This window comes from Nylanderia fulva, unplaced genomic scaffold (assembly GCF_048542155.1).
Source record: "Nylanderia fulva isolate GAGA-0341 unplaced genomic scaffold, ASM4854215v1 Scaffold9, whole genome shotgun sequence".
NCBI classification, from domain to species: domain Eukaryota; kingdom Metazoa; phylum Arthropoda; class Insecta; order Hymenoptera; family Formicidae; genus Nylanderia; species Nylanderia fulva.
The window spans coordinates 4,929,175-4,947,733 of NW_028191026.1; the positions used below are offsets into that span (position 1 = coordinate 4,929,175).

At 32.5% G+C, this 18,559-nt stretch overlaps 3 protein-coding genes across 4 annotated transcripts in view; 1 reads left to right on the forward strand and 2 right to left on the reverse strand.

Moving 5' to 3' along the window:
* l(1)G0289 (plexin domain containing lethal (1) G0289) overlaps positions 1–9,646 on the reverse strand; it is a 42,652-nt gene extending 33,006 nt beyond the window's left edge. For both annotated transcript variants that reach the window (XM_029301719.2, XM_029301718.2), the window contains exon 1: positions 8,960–9,646. In XM_029301719.2, coding sequence (XP_029157552.2) covers positions 8,960–9,074 — 115 coding nt within the window. In that variant the 5' untranslated portion in view covers positions 9,075–9,646. The remainder of the gene's footprint in view (positions 1–8,959) is intronic.
* Positions 9,647–10,125: 479 nt separating this feature from the next.
* On the reverse strand, positions 10,126–15,933 carry LOC114930001 (cilia- and flagella-associated protein 69-like). Its single transcript, XM_085489717.1, has 11 exons — positions 15,739–15,933; positions 14,871–15,306; positions 14,091–14,331; positions 13,553–13,853; positions 13,229–13,395; positions 13,003–13,154; positions 12,658–12,862; positions 12,100–12,407; positions 11,636–11,850; positions 10,906–11,337; positions 10,126–10,350 (listed from the first exon to the last, which is right to left on the reverse strand). Exons 1-11 carry the CDS (start codon positions 15,931–15,933, stop codon positions 10,153–10,155), a joined length of 2,850 nt encoding a protein of 949 aa, XP_085345843.1. The 3' UTR covers positions 10,126–10,152.
* The window catches only part of stan (protocadherin-like wing polarity protein stan), a 41,115-nt gene continuing 35,593 nt past the window's right edge, over positions 13,038–18,559 (forward strand). The window contains 3 exon segments of the mRNA XM_029301714.2: positions 13,038–13,160; positions 14,195–14,288; positions 14,873–15,359. The gene's annotated coding sequence lies outside the window, so the exon portion shown is untranslated.

Here is an 18,559-nt window from a genome sequence, read left to right on the forward strand (position 1 = left end):
ACTTACATATACGTAATGTAAACGAAAAAGTAAGACAGAACCAGCAATGTTGCTGGAAAGCGAAATAATTGGCAGCGTAAAACTTTCGTAACTCCTGCTAAATTTTTTTTTTTTCGTCATCCATATTTCTTTTCTCCTGTTGCTGACCAAAACATATCTCGAACGTGCTGTTACGTCAAATTTAATCGCGCGGACGCGTTTATACTGGAAGAGCCGAGATTATGCATGCGAACTAAGCTAACTAAGTGTTACGAGGACAAATTTCTACACTTCGCGCTGAGAACGTTTCCGCGCTTAGCTTCGCGAGGATATCGAATGACGTAAAAGTCCGTCCGCGGATATTCACATTCCTGAACGCGATTTGTATTCCGCTTCTCCCTCCTTATAACTTTGCGCAAGAAAGAATAATAAATCCAGCCTAGAGAGCACTCTTTCCGAGGAAACTAGTTTTCTCGGAAAAACAACAGTTTTTCCAGGATTAATAATCGATCTTTAAATGTCAGAAATAATATTATAAAGGCTTGAAAATTATTTGAAAAAATCTTTCAAAAATCAACATGTTTTTCGTCGTAAATTTTAAGCTCGGCAATTACTAATTATATTAATTACATATATGATTAAATTAATTAAAAATAAATCGATTCATAAAATTTATTATTTATGAAATAAATAAATTTATTAATTTTACCTCTTTGCACAATTTTTTTTATATTGTAATTGACCGCACTGAAAAAATGACTAAATTAATATATTAAAATAAATATATTTAGTCGAATCAATAATTTTTTTTTTAATATCAGGGTGTCCAGCAGACTCAATGAAAAAGATTCCCTGACTTTTTACTATTATTTTTTCCAAATATATAATTTGCATATATATTTATAAATTTATTAATTTCTTAAAAATTCCATAGTTTTAAAAATTATACAAAATCGCTCGTTTTGTGCGGATTTTTGCAATTAAAATTCAATTTAATGGAAAATTGCCAGAATTAAGGGTCGCGGTTAGCCTCGTTCGTCTTTCACGGAGGAGCGCGCTTTTCCTCGGCGGAATTGAAACGCGCTAGCCGCTGCGGAATTACGCGAAATCTAATTACGCGCTCAGCTGGACGAGGCTTGTGTCTCGCGCCTGTAAACAAGTTAAGTGTTACGAGGCAAAACGTCACAAATGGCTGACGCGCGATTTTATTTCTTTATTATTTTTTTTTTTTCTTCTTTTTAATACCCGCTCTAAATCGCAATTTCCTCCGTGTTCTCGCTGTTCATCTTTACGATACGTAAAAGCGAATCTCGCTCGAGTCTGCGCGACCGTAATACTCGATACAGGGTTGTAAATGTCGGGACGCGCACTCGTTGAAATTAATCTCGCGAATTAAGCAGCAGCCTCGCGTGAGTCAAGTCACCGGCACAAATTGGAACCGTGCTGTTGCCGAGGCTCTACAGGGTGTCGGCCGAGTAAATATTAAATGATAAAAATATAGAAGCTTCATCTTTCTTAATGAATTTTAAATGCACAGAGAGAATTTTCTCTTAAAATTTATTACCCTGGAAATCATGTAATCGTGAAACAATATATGGTATTGGAAGAATTTTATAAGCGTTTCTCTGATTAATATTTACCACGATAAAAATATTTTTACTATGTACATATTTTATTGTGATAAGTATTAATACTTGATATTAATTCTTTGTCGAAAATTATAATAAAGATTTCTTACATATTATAAATATATTCCTTCTTGAGGAGGAGAAAAATTAAGTTTTTATTTTGTTTCTCTTTCAAACAAATTTAAAAAATAAACCTTGGTGTGGATATTTTCCGTCTCATTTTTTAAATTTGAAATTTGAAGATAAAAAACTTATTTTTTTAGGGATATAAGAGTATAATTTATAATTTTCGACAAAGAATTATCTCTTAAAATGTTTCGCACTTGTTTAGATACATCCTATATAATTAATTTTTTAATAATGAAAAATTTAAATTATGTACAGAGAGAATTATCTCTCAGAATTTGCTCTAAAAATCATGGTAATCGAATTTTATATCTGATTAATATTTACCATAATAAAAAATATTAATATCTATCACAATAAGATATGAAATATGTTTGATTAATTTTACTATGTCCATAGTAAATTTAAATGGTATCATGATAATCGTGGGATATTGGAAAAATTTTTTAAGAGTTGCTCTGATTAATATTTTTACCATAAAACAATAAAAAATAAAAAATATTAATATTTACCACAATAAGATTTAAAATATGTATGTTTGATTAATTTTACTAAGTACATATTAATATTTTTCCAAATAAAAATGTTTGAATGTGATGATAAAAATTATTTATTTTGATTCATATACGAGCAAACTGGCTATGGTTACATAAAAGTAGGTTACGACATTTCGGCCATCAATTTCGGTCCTTTTCAAATGAGCTTATATTGAATTAAATAGATCACAACCGCACATAATTCCTTTCACACGTGTTAAATATGTCATATTAAAGACATCAATCTTTAATATATGTGTGAAGGGAATTCTGTGCGGAGTTCTCTATTTAAGGTCGTAATTTATTTAATTTAATATAAGCTCACTTGAAAAGGACTGAAATCAATGATCGAAACGTCGTGATCTACTTTTATGCGATCAATTAATATTTTTTATTATGGTAAATATTAATGGGAGAAACTCTTATAAAATTCTTCCAATACCATATATTGTCTTACGATTACCAGGATTTTCAGGATAAATTCTAAAAGAAAATTCTTTCCGTGTGTAATCTCTCTTTCGTCCAAGTGAATCGACTTGAAATCAAATTGATTGTGTTATCTAAGTTGTGGGGAGAAATTCTAAGAAAAAAAAATATATATATACATATACATATCTTGATCTCAAATTTGCATATGATACGAATTTTTCGGTATCGATAGATAAATCGAAAGTCGCAGAATCTAATCTAAATTTCTCGATTTATTTTACGATAACTGTATTGAAATAGAGACTCTTGGTCCACTACTGTAGGCGATAACCGAGTAGGATAAGCGATCAAATATGATGTATGTAGCGCAACGTGTGTGTAGAGATAAAACAGAGATAGCTGAGAGGTCACGTACATCCTTCTGAATTATTAAAAGACACGACGCACTGCTTCTTAACAGGGAAGGATTTACGTTTATTACGGATTACTGTTTCTCTCCTCTATAGCTCTGCTTATATTTTTGCTCTACATAAAACACGTTAAATTATTCATACGTCCTGACAAAGCGGCGCGTGGAAAAAATCCAATATCTAATATTTAATTTTGACATAAAGCAATATTAAATTGTACACTTTTAAAGAGTCGGTTTTAATATCTGCAATTTTTTGTGAAATGGAATTTTTCGAAAATTACATTTTTTTTCATTCTTTGTGCAAAATGTGGACGGCACGAATCCAACGCGAGAGAGGCACTTTATTAATGTAGCTTTGAGCCTTACACAAGGTAACTTTACTCGATGTAACGGTAGCCGGTGCAATGTACATGATATGACACGAGGATGCATGGCATGCCGTGCCATATTACGAGCTAATCCATCGATTTCTGCAAAATACTTTGCCAACGTATGCATTATGAATGCAGCAGCTTGTTGCACCGCGCAATAATTCTCGCGGAATGCAGTCGCGTCAATTTACGGCATATAAAATATTTTCCCGTTATCGATTCTTCAATCAGATATACGGAACAATTGTAATAATTGCCTGAAAGTTTCGTTCTTTTTTTTTAAGTACAACTTATGGAAAAAAATAAAGAAATAGTCTACATTAAAAAAAAATTCTTAACTTGACTAAATCGTACAACTGAATTACTATTTTGTTAATTGGACATACAGAAATATTTAAATTGAATGTAACATATTGAAAATCTAACAAAACATATATTTGTCTTAAATATGTTAATATATGTTAATTCAATTAACAACGTAGTAATTTAGTTGAACGGTTTAATGAAGTTAACAATTTATTTTTTTAGTGTAATTATTTCCGATCGAACAATTTCGCTAAGGCGAATAAATAAGTGGAGAATTGAGTAATAATAATATATGCGTACTATGTAATTTTTTTTCTAGAACTTCATATTTGCAAAGTACTTTTTCAGTCTCCTCAATTTTGCGCTCATAAAACGTATGTTCTCGTTCGTGACAGACCGGCTTTGTCTATAAATACCAGTTGCCATTTGCGAGCGACAAAATTACGTACACAACATGCGCAGAACAACACGATTACTGGCGAAAAAAAAAAAGAATAAGAATTTATTCAAGCTTATGTCTTGACGTCCAGACGTTAAACAACGTTCATCAACGTGAGGAAAAAGTGTCAGTAAAAAGAATAATGCAACCGCAGAGCCGGCTTTTTCTCTGTCTTGACGATGACTTGACAATTTTTCATTTTAAAACCGAGTATTTCTGAGTAAATTAATTTTTTTAATTAGTTCAACTTTTATTTAAGAAAGTTTTTATTTAAGAAAAACAATTTGAATCACTAAATACTTATTCGCATAAATATTTTATTGCATTAAATTTTTTTTTCAATTTTGAACGAAATAAAATTTCGAATGATTTTGAATTATCCCGAAGAAATTAAAAAATCATACGTTATACAGCGTCGACATACAGCTTAATAACGACGAATGATATCAATAGGCATCAACAGACGATCGCTTGACATTCCGATACAGTGTCAACAATTCCAATAACAATTCGCCGGAATTTTTTTGCCGACGACAATAGTCGTAATTCCTGCGATTCTCGTCGTCATCTCGGTTACGACAATAATAAAAAGAGAATCATCGCTGCACGAGCGATTCTACTCCGAGTAAATTGCAGCGATTTTACGATGCAAAATAGATAACCCTTAATTCTCTCGAACAAGGACGAAAACTGTCACTCGCAAATTCTGTGCACCGTTAGCGAAAATCGGGACGATTAGCTTTAAAAAGAAATAAATAAGAAGTCATCACACAAGAGAATCCATCTTCTCTTTATATGTATACCTTAATACAGCAGAACATTTATAGACAATGATTTTATCCGAGAGGGAGAGAAAGAGAGGAAAAAATATAAAGTATCATTCTAGGAGCATGATTCTTCTAATTAGTGGTCGACGCATTTTAACGACGAGACAATTACGCTGTCGCGTGACGCTCGTAATTTCAATTCTAGAAAAACAGCTCATTAAATCGAAGGGCTTGGGGCAACAGCGTGTTAAGCGACGCTATAGAATAATATTATATACAGTTCTAGAGGAAACGGTTAATATAGGACGTCTTTTCTCGCGAGGAGATACACAATAAAAAAAGAATAATAAGGTGACATAGAAGCAAACTAATGTTTGGTTAAAAATATCTTTAAGCAAATTCAGAGGAATAAAAATATGTGATAAAGAAAACATTATTTAATATGTTTAAAGTGCTGATTAATTAATCTATCTAATCTATATATTAATTAATATAATTAATTATATATATTAATATATATATATATATACATATATATATTTATTAATTATATATTGAATATGTATTTATTGATTTAATATTTATTATTTTACGATTATTGTATATGGAATCTTCAAGATGATTAACTCTCTGTCACATCTCTTTTTTTATTTTCAAGTATCTCTCAGAAGGAATAAAATATTCTATACACAGAGAGAATTTTCTCTTAGAATACAAATACCTGAAAATTATGGTAATCGTAGCATAATATGGTATTGGAAGAATTTTTAAGAGTTTCTCTAATTAATATTTACCACAATAGAAATATTAATATCTACCATAATAAGATATAAAATATGTTCGATTAATTTTACTATGTAACAGTCGTTTATTTCGCGTTTATATTTAATCGAATATATTTTATATTTTATCGTGATAAATATTAATATTTTTTATCGTGGTAAATTTTAATCAGAGGAAAAAAATTTTTTTTAATATATGAACATAGTAAAATTATTAATGTACATAATAGTAAAATTAATCGAACATATTTTATATCTTATTGTAATAGATATTAATATTTTTTGTGGTAAAAGTATTAATCAGAGAAACTTTTAAAAAATTATTTCATTACTATATTATCCCATGATTATCATATCATTTAAATTTACTATAGACACAGTAAAATTAATCAAACATATTTCATATCTTACTGTGGTAGATATTAATATTTTCATTGTGGTAAAAATATTAATCAGAGAAACTTTAAAAAAATTCCTTCAATATTATCCCATGATTACCATTTAAATTTACTATGGACATAGTAAAATTAATCAAACATATTTCATATCTTACTGTGGTAAATATTAATATTTTCATTGTGGTAAAAATATTAATCACAGAGAAACTTTAAAAAAATTCTTTCAATATTATCCCATGATTATCATGATACCATTTAAATTTACTATAGACACAATAAAATTAATCAAACATATTTTTATTTTTATTATTTCATATCTTATTGTGGTAGATATTAATATTATTTATTGTAGTAAAAATATTAATCGGAGAAACTTTAAAAAAATTCTTTCAATATTATCCCATGATTACCATTTAAATTTACTATGGACACAGTAAAATTAATCAAACATATTTCATATCTTACTGTGGTAAATATTAATATTTTTATTGTGGTAAAAATATTAATCAGAGAAACTTTAAAAAAATTCTTTCAATATTATCCCATGATTACCATTTCAATTTACTATGGACACAGTAAAATTAATCAAACATATTTCATATCTTACTGTGGTAAATATAAATATTTTTTTTGTGGTAAAAATATTAATCAGAGAAACTTTAAAAAAATTCTTTCAATATTATCCCATGATTACCATTTAAATTTACTATGGACACAGTAAAATTAATCAAACATATTTCATATCTTACTGTGGTAAGGTATTAATATTTTTATTGTGGTAAAAATATTAATCAGAGAAACTTTAAAAAAATTCTTTCAATATTATCCCATGATTATCATGATACCATTTAAATTTACTATAGACACAATAAAATTAATCAAACATATTTTTATTATTTCATATCTTATTGTGGTAGATATTAATATTATTTATTGTAGTAAAAATATTAATCAGAGAAACTTTAAAAAAATTCTTTCAATATTATCCCATGATTACCATTTCAATTTACTATGGACACAGTAAAATTAATCAAACATATTTCATATCTTACTGTGGTAAATATTAATATTTTTATTGTGGTAAAAATATTAATCAGAGAAACTTAAAAAAAATTCTTTCAATATTATCCCATGATTATCATGATACCATTTAAATTTACTATAGACACAATAAAATTAATCAAACATATTTTTATTTTTATTATTTCATATCTTATTGTGGTAGATATTAATATTATTTATTGTAGTAAAAATATTAATCGGAGAAACTTTAAAAAAATTCTTTCAATATTATCCCATGATTACCATATAAATTTACTATGGACACAGTAAAATTAATCAAACATATTTCATATCTTACTGTGGTAAATATAAATATTTTTTTTGTGGTAAAAATATTAATCAGAGAAACTTTAAAAAAATTCTTTCAATATTATCCCATGATTATCATGATACCATTTAAATTTACTATAGACACAATAAAATTAATCAAACATATTTTTATTTTTATTATTTCATATCTTATTGTGGTAGATATTAATATTATTTATTGTAGTAAAAATATTAATCAGAGAAACTTTAAAAAAATTCTTTCAATATTATCCCATGATTACCATTTCAATTTACTATGGACACAGTAAAATTAATCAAACATATTTCATATCTTACTGTGGTAAATATTAATATTTTTATTGTGGTAAAAATATTAATCAGAGGAACTTTAAAAAAATTCTTTCAATATTATCCCATGATTATCATGATACCATTTAAATTTACTATAGACACAATAAAATTAATCAAACATATTTTTATTTTTATTATTTCATATCTTATTGTGGTAGATATTAATATTATTTATTGTAGTAAAAATATTAATCAGAGAAACTTTAAAAAAATTCTTTCAATATTATCCCATGATTACCATTTAAATTTACTATGGACACAGTAAAATTAATCAAACATATTTCATATCTTACTGTGGTAGGTATTAATATTTTTATTGCGGTAAAAATATTAATCAGAGAAAAATTTTTCAAAATCCAATATTGTCTCACGATCAGGATGATTTTCAGGCTAATAAATTCTCAGAGAAAATTCTCTTCGTACAGCAAGCTTTCGTCACTATGTAGTCGATCTCATCCCTGCTGAGACTAGCGTATACAATCGCTCGGAGCCTTCGGCCATGAGCGAGCGAGCGAGCGAGCGAGCGACCTCATTCCTGGCGAGACGGGATACGCGCGTTCCTGGTCCCGTTGCATCGGTGCATCTCTACGACGACGATGACTCCGAACGAATCATCGTCGGGGAATTGCGTAAAGAGAAAAAGAGATAGAGAGAGAGAGAGACCCAGACCAGATTTCCCGAATGGTCGAACCTTTTTTTTTCACTTCCTTTCTCTCTTCCCCCTCTTTTTCCTCCATATACCTGTATCTCTTTCTATCTCTCTCTGTCTCTCTCTCTCTTTACCGACGTCTCGGATATTTTCTACAACGTGCTTTGACCTTCCGTTTCCTTCTCCTTCGCCAACTAGTGCGAACGAAGATATTCGTTGGAATTTGATTTTGAAAGTACTTTATCTCGAAACTTTCGAAACTAGAAAAAGAAACATCTCTCTCTCTCTCTCGCTCGCTCTCTCGTTCCTTTTCTCTTCCTCGTGAACAATCGGAGCCTGCTTCGAGAAGAATCCTCCGTGATACGCAACAGGTTATCGAGAGGTGTGCTCTCTCAAACACACACATATATACACGAATGACATTTGTATACACACATTATATTTATACACTCACCGTGCTCGGCTACCACCGTCAGGGATCCGACCAGAAGGGCACACAGGACGACCAGGAACATCGGGATCCTCTGTCCGTCAAGGAAGAAGCACCACCGCTCCTCTTCGCGCGCCATAGCTGCGTCAATGAGGATCTCTCTCTCACTCTTTTCCGCTTTGAGGGCTTCACGTGAAACTCACACGACGGACGGAAAAAAAAGACCTGGGGGAGTCTGGAGGACAAAGGATGACGAAGGGAGAAACCGGAGCAAAAGGGGTGACTAGAGATTCAAGGAGCGGAATCTCTCTCGAACGAAGAGAGAAAAGAAACGAAACAAGCAGGGCGAGAAAAAAATCACTGCTGCTCCTCGAGCGGATACACGTCCAGAAACGTCGAAACGTAAATAGCGGAGCGAATGTAACGCGATGTTCTCGCGGCGGTGGCGCGCGACACACTGACGCCAGCGAAGCGAGGGAGCGAGCGAGCGAAGTGAAGTTGGTCGCGCGCGCGAAGCGAAGTTTGGTCGCGCGCGCGAAGCAAAGTTGACCGCGCGCGCGAAGTGAAGTTGGCCTCGCGCGTGAAGTCAGCCGCTCTAAAATCAGCCGGCGCGAAGTGGGTTTCTCTCCTAGAACGTGTCTCGGGAGTGTTCACGGAGTCTCGACGACGACGGAACTCGCTTGCGACGCGAACGACATGCTCGCTCTCACTAGCCGCTCGCCTAAGTTCGCCACTCGCCAGAGAGCGGTTCCCACCCTCCGAACGTGCATCTAGATTCTAGATGATTTCATCTAGATGAACGCTCTCGCCGGAGGACGGAAGAGGCCCCTTGCTTCTTCGCTCGCGAAATTTGAACGGAGATTCGAGCGAAATTTTGGTATGAAAATTATTTTTTTATTATTTAAAGACTATTGAAATTAAATGACGAGAGAGTGGAATAATTAACGTTACATTTTGGGGAATAAAATTTAGATGGATATGGTATATTTTTATAATAATATAGATTTTTATCGTATTTATTTAGAAAATGGATTAATGTTTGTCAAATTAATTATTTATACTGTCAAAAGAGATGATATTTTCTTGTCGACAAGGTGGACAACTGCTCTATCATAGCAAGATAATATTATTTCGCTTGATCTTACGAGAACAAGAATAATATTTAATTATTACAATTTTTAAGTCTGTGTGAATATTTTAGAACGTAAATATAGGAATTATTGATTTAATTTCTCGATAAGATACTCTTTTGCGAGTTGGCATTCGTAAAAATCCGATTTATCGGAAGCAGCGTCGAAGGAGGAAATGATTTCTTCGCAGGATGAATCGGGAGGTGAAACCGGAAGTAACTCAACAACGTCTCTTGATTCCCAGAGGTGCGAACTATCGATTGATTGATGTTGTTTGAGAGTAACCTAAAAAAAGAATACGGCGTAAACAGGAAATAAATCTAAATTAAATTACTTGTACATTTTCTCATAATTATATATATTTTTTTTAATTCTAAAGAGTTATGTCGATTATATCTTAAGTCGATTATCTTTTAATCAGATAAAACAGCAAGTACTTAAAAATATATTATAAATCTATACTCTAGCATATAACTTATATTTTGTCAACAACATTTTAAATACTAGACAGAATTTTATGGAGAAGCTATTTCAAGTAAAAGTTAAAATTAAAATATAAAAAATCTATATTTTATATGATTGTAATTAGTACTGATACTTATTTTATCAAAAATTAAAATATTATATAAAGAATCTTTTATATGATATGATTGTAATTAGTACTATTATTGTCAAATAAATTAAAATCTAAATCTATTTTATATATATGCAACCTCTCATATGATTGTAATATATATTTAGTGCTAATACTTCTCTTTATCAAATTAAAAATTAACATCTAAAAAATCTATTTTACATGATCACTATGATTTTCATCTCTCTTGCAGTGGTTAATTTTACCGTGACGTTCGGTTTGTCGAAAAACGTCCGGTGACATCGTTCAGTATCGGCATCACGTGGAAATGACAAGGCAGCATTAATTTGTCGTCTCTGCTGATCCTTCTTACGCAGCATGTACGATCGATCGGCCGTACGACGGATACGATCGATCTCGTTCAATGCGTCCAAGGACGGCGCTAGCTTGGAGTCGCGTATCCTCACAAGCTCGTCCATCTCCGCCGTCTCATCCGCAAGCTTGACGGCCGCGAGCAGCTTCTTCTGGCGCTCCTCGATCAGTATACCCCAGGAACGATGCCACTGCACCATGTGAGCGATCAGATGCGCGTCCACGATTAATGGCGTAATTCCTGCATGCTCCAGGTATCTACTCAGCTCCATCCACATTTGACCCAGCTTTAATCGCAAATACATGTCGATGCAGCATAAAGTTACCTGAAAAAAGGAACTTGATCGGTTCGTTATTGAATAAAGATGTGACGTTACTTTCATTAAAAATCGGAGACAGACGACTCGTATCTTGCTATATTTCATATCAAAAATTGAAATTTAAGAAAATGTATGACTACTGATATGATTGTACTTGTACTTCTTTCTTATTAGAAATTTATCTGCTTTTTCTCGGTGATTTATTTAAAGCGAATTAATTTGACATTATTGTTGTTTTTATTTTTTTTTTATTTTTAAGAAACGAGTCTTTGTCTGATCATTCATTGAAGATAATTAATTTTACGCGATCTTTTATTGGCAATTCGTGAAGCAGAATCTTGTAATGCTTCTTAGCAATTTCGTATCTATCGCCATCTCTCTCGATGATTTTTAGAATACTAAAAATTTTTGATCGCACTGAACCAATCATGTCGATTATAGTAGGGCTAGCATCTGCTGTAACCTCTGAATGATAAGTATCCATCCATTGCTTAGTGCCCATTTGAGGCAATTCAATATCTGAAATTGCGAAAACGAGAATTAATATAATTATAAAAATATAAGAGGAAGTTGTTATTTAAATTAGTTCTTGTAAAAATATATTCAAAAAATTCTATAGTTGTGCACTTTTCAAGTATATTGAACTAAACTTTCTGTTATCAAAAATTTTAACCGCTCTGTCTAGAAAAAGATCGAAAAAGAAATTAAGTTAAATTAATTTTTAATTAATTCATATAAGTTAAATTAATTTAATTCGCGAAATTGTACCTGTTATCGAGCCGTCAGTACGTCTTTTGATGCCGATTCTGTCCTCTTCCTCTCGCCAGACGATTGTGAGCAAAGACATCAATCCCATCTTCTTATCGGCGCCTCTCCAAGTACAGAGACATGGCCCGCAAAAAGTGCAATCGCATATATCGGTGAGTGCACCAAGATACAAACATCTCACGGGATAGTTCGTGATCTCGACGATGTCCATCATAGAATACAATCCACCGTTCTTGAGGAACATTTGAAGATTCGTGGGACATCGTGCCACGCATTCCCAAACGTAAGAGCCTATCGCTAACAAAAGTCTGTCGAAAAAAAATGAGAAATGTTACAAGAAGTTTATTTATTATTTTATTTTTCTCGTCTATTTTTTATTTTATTTTTATTGCATTTTAATATAGAACATTTTTAATTTAATTTAATTTTATATATAATTCTGTCAATTCGATTTTTTTTTATGTTGATAAAATATTTGAATTAGCAAAGTGCATTTTATAATTTGTTGAATATGAAAAGGATAAAATATTTATATATAAATTACATGCCATGTATTACCGTTGATCCATTTGGAAAGTCTCGTTTTCTTTATACAAACACTTTGAGAAGATTTCCATGACGAGATCAACGCTTCGCTTTCCATACATTTGCTGAACAGATGTCTGTTTTTTCATGAGATTCTCTAAGGCGATCAGCAGCAACGTTAAGATTCGTTGCCTCATCGTTGTAAACTTATTTAAATTCAGTATATTATTAATTAATCCTAAAATCCGAAAAAGAAAAAATATAAATTCTTTTAATTTTTTATATATGTTTCATATATAAAATATTCCATTAAAGGTAACTGTAAAAAGTTGAAAACATTTTTGTGACAATTATATAATATAATATTTTATCTCTTACTAATTAACAATGGTATCATTTGCAATCTCCGGAAATCCTCCAGCAGAAGAGCTTTGTCTTGCAGAGTTATCGAGCAGATTGTTTTCGCAACAATCATGGCAAGGTGCTCGTCGAATTCCGTATTCAAAACTCGATCAAGCATCGCCAATAATCTGCAGGTACAGAAGTCTATAATTTATTTTACTGTATATTAAATCCTCATTTATTTTTCTTTTTTCTTTTTTACGTGAGTGTGCTTTTGCATTTTACAAATTCCGCCGTCATTCGTGGCGCTAACAATGACAAGATATAAAACGCGTGCTCCAAAATGATCAACGATATATTCTTTGCACTGCTCATGTAGGCTTTAATGATTCGAAGGACAACCGGCATAATCATCATTTTCTTCATTACCTAACGGATTAAAGAGTTTTTTCAATCTCAAAATTTACGAATAACTAATGTTAAAGATAATATTAAGACGTAATAAACTTTGACAGCAAAACAAAATTTTTATCGCATTCACTGTGTATTTTGTTTATTATGAAATCGTGTAAAATCGATAACTTACGAAAACATAAATGTCGATATCGGCGAGATATGCGATGATCATCAGCAGGATTCTCTTGAAAAAGATATCCTCGTCACTGTCAGATAACTTGACAACCTCCGTCCATATCTTAATGGTCCCAGATTCGATCGCGGGTAAAAGATTGACGATATCATCCGCGATACCGCTGCTGATGAGATTCCACGATGGCAGAGCCACGATCCCAGCGAGGATCAAAGCGGCGATATCGTTTCTGATTTTCAGATTTACAGCGCAATGTCGGCTGTAAAGTATCTGCCGCTTGAAGGAATATCTTAAGCCCCTGTACTGCGTCAAAAATCACACATTTCATACCCGAAATAAATATGCGAATAATTTATATCTTTGAGCAATATAAAAAATAATATACCTTTTTTATTTCTTAAAGCCTGGAATTATTTATTAATTATTATTAACATCTAAATAATTAATAAATAATATCCAAGCTTTAAGAGAAATAAAGAAATGTACTTTTGTGATTAGATTTAATTTTAATTCGCTTATTATAAATAAGTAATACCACATGGCGCATTGCTTGGGCGAAGAGAGATTCTTCAGGTTCTCCGGCAGCTTTTTCGAAGATAACACCGATCTCATGAGACTCCACAACAATTTCATTTTCAGGAGTATGGTGTCCCTTGGATATTCCTCTCCTTCGATCGGCAAGTCCAGAGGTCTGGTACAGTGCAGCTGCGTTCCGTAAGGAAGATCCATTCTGGTGAGTAGCGTATTTAGTATACCGGCTTCCAGCATTCTGTAACCTTTATTTGGAAATAGATGAGGGTTTCAAAGCATTTATTTATTTGAAATAAAATTTGAATAAATTAGAAATGTGCCGCCAGAAAATGTTTTCATCCTCGGTAATGAAAGGCTTTATATTATATTGTCGAAAATGTTATGTTGAAAATTAATTGAATTAATTCAATTATTAAATTCAATGCTCAGAATTTATTAATTTAATTAATTCAATTAATTTTCAACATAACATTTTCGACAATATAATATAAAGCCTTTTATTACCGAGGATGAAAACATTTTCTGACAGCACATTTCTAATTTATTCAAATTTTATTCTATATAAATATTTATTTATATATAAATATTTTATTCTTTTTATATTCAACAAACTATAAAATGCACTTTGCTAATTCAAATATTTTATCAACATTAAAAAAAATCAAATTGACAGAATTATATATAAAATTAAATTAAATTAAAAATGTTCTATATTAAAATGCAATAAAAAATAAAAATAAAATAAAAAATCGATCTCATTTAAATTGATTTTTAAATTACTCACAGCATTGAGAAGAGACCGAGGCAAGTACGAAGGTCAGTTCCAAGATCTTCGGGTACATTCTCGTCAACGCAGCCTCGAGCAATTGCACGATGATGATCGGCAATTTGGAATTCTCCATAGCTCGTCGACGAAGATCCAACTTCGTCGCTGCGACGTGCGTCACTTTCGTTCTTTCGATTAATAAGCAATCGAGAGCTTCGTGGATCAGCTGAATATCTTCTTCGTTGGGCAAGATTATCAGAAGATATCCCAGGGTCGTGAAATAGTGCTCCATTATGACGAAGCTGACGAGACTCTCGGAAGTACGTTCCAGCAAAGGCGGTCGATTGCACAAGCGCAGCATCCGGTCCAGATGCACCCGATAGTCACTGACTTCTCTGGACTTCCAGGCTAGAAATTCTAGCACCTTCATTACGGATGGCAGATGCTTGACTGGCTGAAAGGTGTCTTTAAGGAACGCGCTCTTGAAAACATGTCGGAAGAATCGAGGTATGTAGCGCAAGCGACTAATAAATGCATTTCATTAAGGCGAATGAAATGAAAACAAGAGCAATAGTAATGAGAAATTTTCGCTAAATCTTCTCACTTAAATTTAAACAGTATCTTTATTAAAAGATTTTATCTTTTAATTACCGAAAAGCTATCACATCGTATAATTAAAGATATCATTGAACGATATCTTTTAATCAATATGGTCATTTGATTAATTTTAACAAAAATCTTAACAATATTTTAATCAACTGCACATTTTTTAATTGCATAAAGCGAGTGCAATATTGACATGCATTTTTTTAACGAGATAAACAATTTGATTTAATTTTTTTTCTACTTTTCAATACGTCGATAAAATCGATAGATGAAAGGATACGTAGCCGTCGTCGCCGATCTCGCGTAGATAATGGCACAGGAGTCGCGATATCCGCTCGACATGATCGCTGGTGACAGGATCCGATACGAGTTGTCGCAATTTCTCTATCGTACGATTTGCATCTACTTCTTGACATTTTTTCGCGTTGCTCGAGTGCAGTTCGGGACAGCCGCAGATTACGTATTTCGGCTCCATTTCAGCCCGAGATTATTCACAGTCGATCTGTAAATTACAAATTACGTGGTGACAGCCAATTTTTTCTTTCCTCGGATGTTAATTCTCGATAATAAATTAACTTCGCGTCATACGTGTCTTGTTTCACTCGCGGGATTCCGTGACCGACGTCGATTCCGGTTCTTCAGCTTGATATCCTATCGGTTAATTAAGACGACTCGGATCTCCGTCTCTCTCTTGACGATGAGGATTATTCGACGATGAGACAAAAAAGGATTCGGACCGGTAACACGTGTTTAACGATTAATGACGATCGATGCTCGTGGATGATTGCACTTTCGCTCAACTATCAGATTCATTCTATCCATTGGATTTAATTTCCAAGGATAGATTAAGAGGATGAACAAAAATGTTTTAGATTGTTAATTAAAATATTTTTTTAATTCTTCTTTACAAACCGGTACTATTAACGCGTTTTAACTTGAAACTAGCCAGTATATGCTTCAGAAAAAATTCTAATTTTTTCAGAATTATTTTTTATAAAATAAAATATATAATATATATATTTCTTATACATGTATATACAGAAAGATAAAAAGAATATCATTGTCCACGAGCTGGCGCACCCTGTGCGTCGACGCGCCAACTCAGGAGGAGATGACAAAGGCTGTTCCTTTCTCTTTTAAAATTGATTCAAGTCAATCCTTTCACGATTACGTAAGCCAACCATTATTAAAACCCGAAATATAAAATACGTCTTTGTTAATTAACGTTTGCTTCCTGAATCCTGATATTTCTAATTTAAAAATTGTTTCCACAATCTTAAGAAACCAACGGGAAGACCGACATGTGTCTAAAAAACAGCAGGTGTCTTCACACACACATACGCACACAGATAATAGAATTCACTTATATAGGGTGCCACAAAGTTACAGACACACAAATTTTATTCGCGGATTTTTTTCAAGCAATTTAAAGGAATAATTTTATGAAATATTTGTCCTTTTTACATCTTCTTAATTTTCTAATTAAATATCGTGTAATTAAATCTCGACTTCGTCTTTTAATGCAATTTTGATTCGTTTTATCTTCATCGCGACGTGTTACTGTTTGGAGTCGACGAGGCGAACAGGTAGTCGTCCTCCGGCGGTTACGATCGCGTTTTGTACGCACAACGCACTCACATACATACATACGTATATAAATACATACATACACACACGTATCCGAATGAATAAATGCGTAGCCAGGGCCGACGTTAAAACTGGGCTGCCTCAGATTCACGATGAGAAATCGCAGAAGAAAATTCAATATTATTTAATTAAATCAGACAACAGCTGTCATTTTATAATTATTCGATATATATCAATTAGATGCATTATATATAAATATGTAAATATATTAGGATTAACTCAATCACATGCAAAATCATCAAAAGAATACAAATGACATATCTTTAAAACTGAACGTTCTAAATTCATAAATTACTGTATAATTATATACAATTAATATATTAATACTATATATATTAAACTATTAATTATATACATATATGTATAAGGATTACTACATGGAGAGAGTTTTCTCTTAGAATTTACCTGAAAATCATGGTAATCGTGGGACAATGATGTGATGAAAGAATTTTTCAAGAGTCTCTCTGATTAATATTTATCACAATAAAAGATATTAATATCTATTACAATAAGATATAAAATGTGTTCGATTAATTTTATTATTATGTACATTAATAATTTTACTATATATACATGTATTGAAAGAATTTTATAAAAGTTTCTCTGATCTATATTTGCCACAACAAAAAATATTAATATCTATAACAATAAAATGTAAAAAATATTCAATTAATTTTACTATATATATACACAGTAAAAATACTAACACATTTTTATTGTGGTAAAAATATTAAGGAGAAAAACTCTAATAAAATTCTTCCAGTACTATATCATTGCATAATTTTCAAAATAAATTCTAAAAGAAAATTCTTTCTGTGCATATACTACATATTTCATCAATTGCATATATGTACATATTATATATTTTTTACTATAATTTTACTACAATTATTACTATATAATTATGCATACGCATATCTAGAAATCGTTGACAAAAATGGAAGATATTTGGAAAAAAAGGGTTCGGAGTGCCACATGTACGTCACCGATCACGTACAGGTGTGAGCGCGCGCACTCGCGCGGCACTCACGTGCGAGTGTAGTCGAGCGAGCGTCGCGCACGTGTGATAGCGAGCGACGCGCACGTGTGGTGGCGCGCGATCGGCGCGGCGACTCCAGTCGCGACGCCGACGTGAGGCGGTGCGTTTCGCGCGAGAGCAGCGCGAATTTTGCGGTGATATTTTTGGTGATGAATTCGCGCGAAGAACTCGCGTTTCCTTCGACGATACGTTAGAGTGCCGGAGTGCGACGCGCATCGAGATCAACTGTGTGCTATCGCGGATTCCCGCGAAAGGGGACGAGAGATGTGACGGATTTTTGACGGCGACCTTGGCGAGACGGTGAGTGACCTCTGCGACCGCGGTTCTTCTTCCTCTTCTTGCATGCGAAGCTTCTTCTTCGTCCTCTTCTTGCGCGTATTCCTTCTCTCCCCTCGAGCGGTCGCTTTCCCACGGG

What these genes read in the sequence shown, in the direction of transcription:
- LOC114930001 (XM_085489717.1), bottom strand. Translation starts at nt 15,933, where the DNA reads ATGGAGCCGAAATACGTAATCTGCGGCTGTCCCGAACTGCACTCGAGC. An exon ending in CTCGGTCTCTTCTCAATGCT is followed by an intron (nt 14,332 to 14,870) that starts GTGAGTAATTTA and finishes TTCCAAATAAAG; the next exon opens with GTTACAGAATGCTGGAAGCC. An exon ending in ATATCGACATTTATGTTTTC is followed by an intron (nt 13,396 to 13,552) that starts GTAAGTTATCGA and finishes TTAATCCGTTAG; the next exon opens with GTAATGAAGAAAATGATGAT.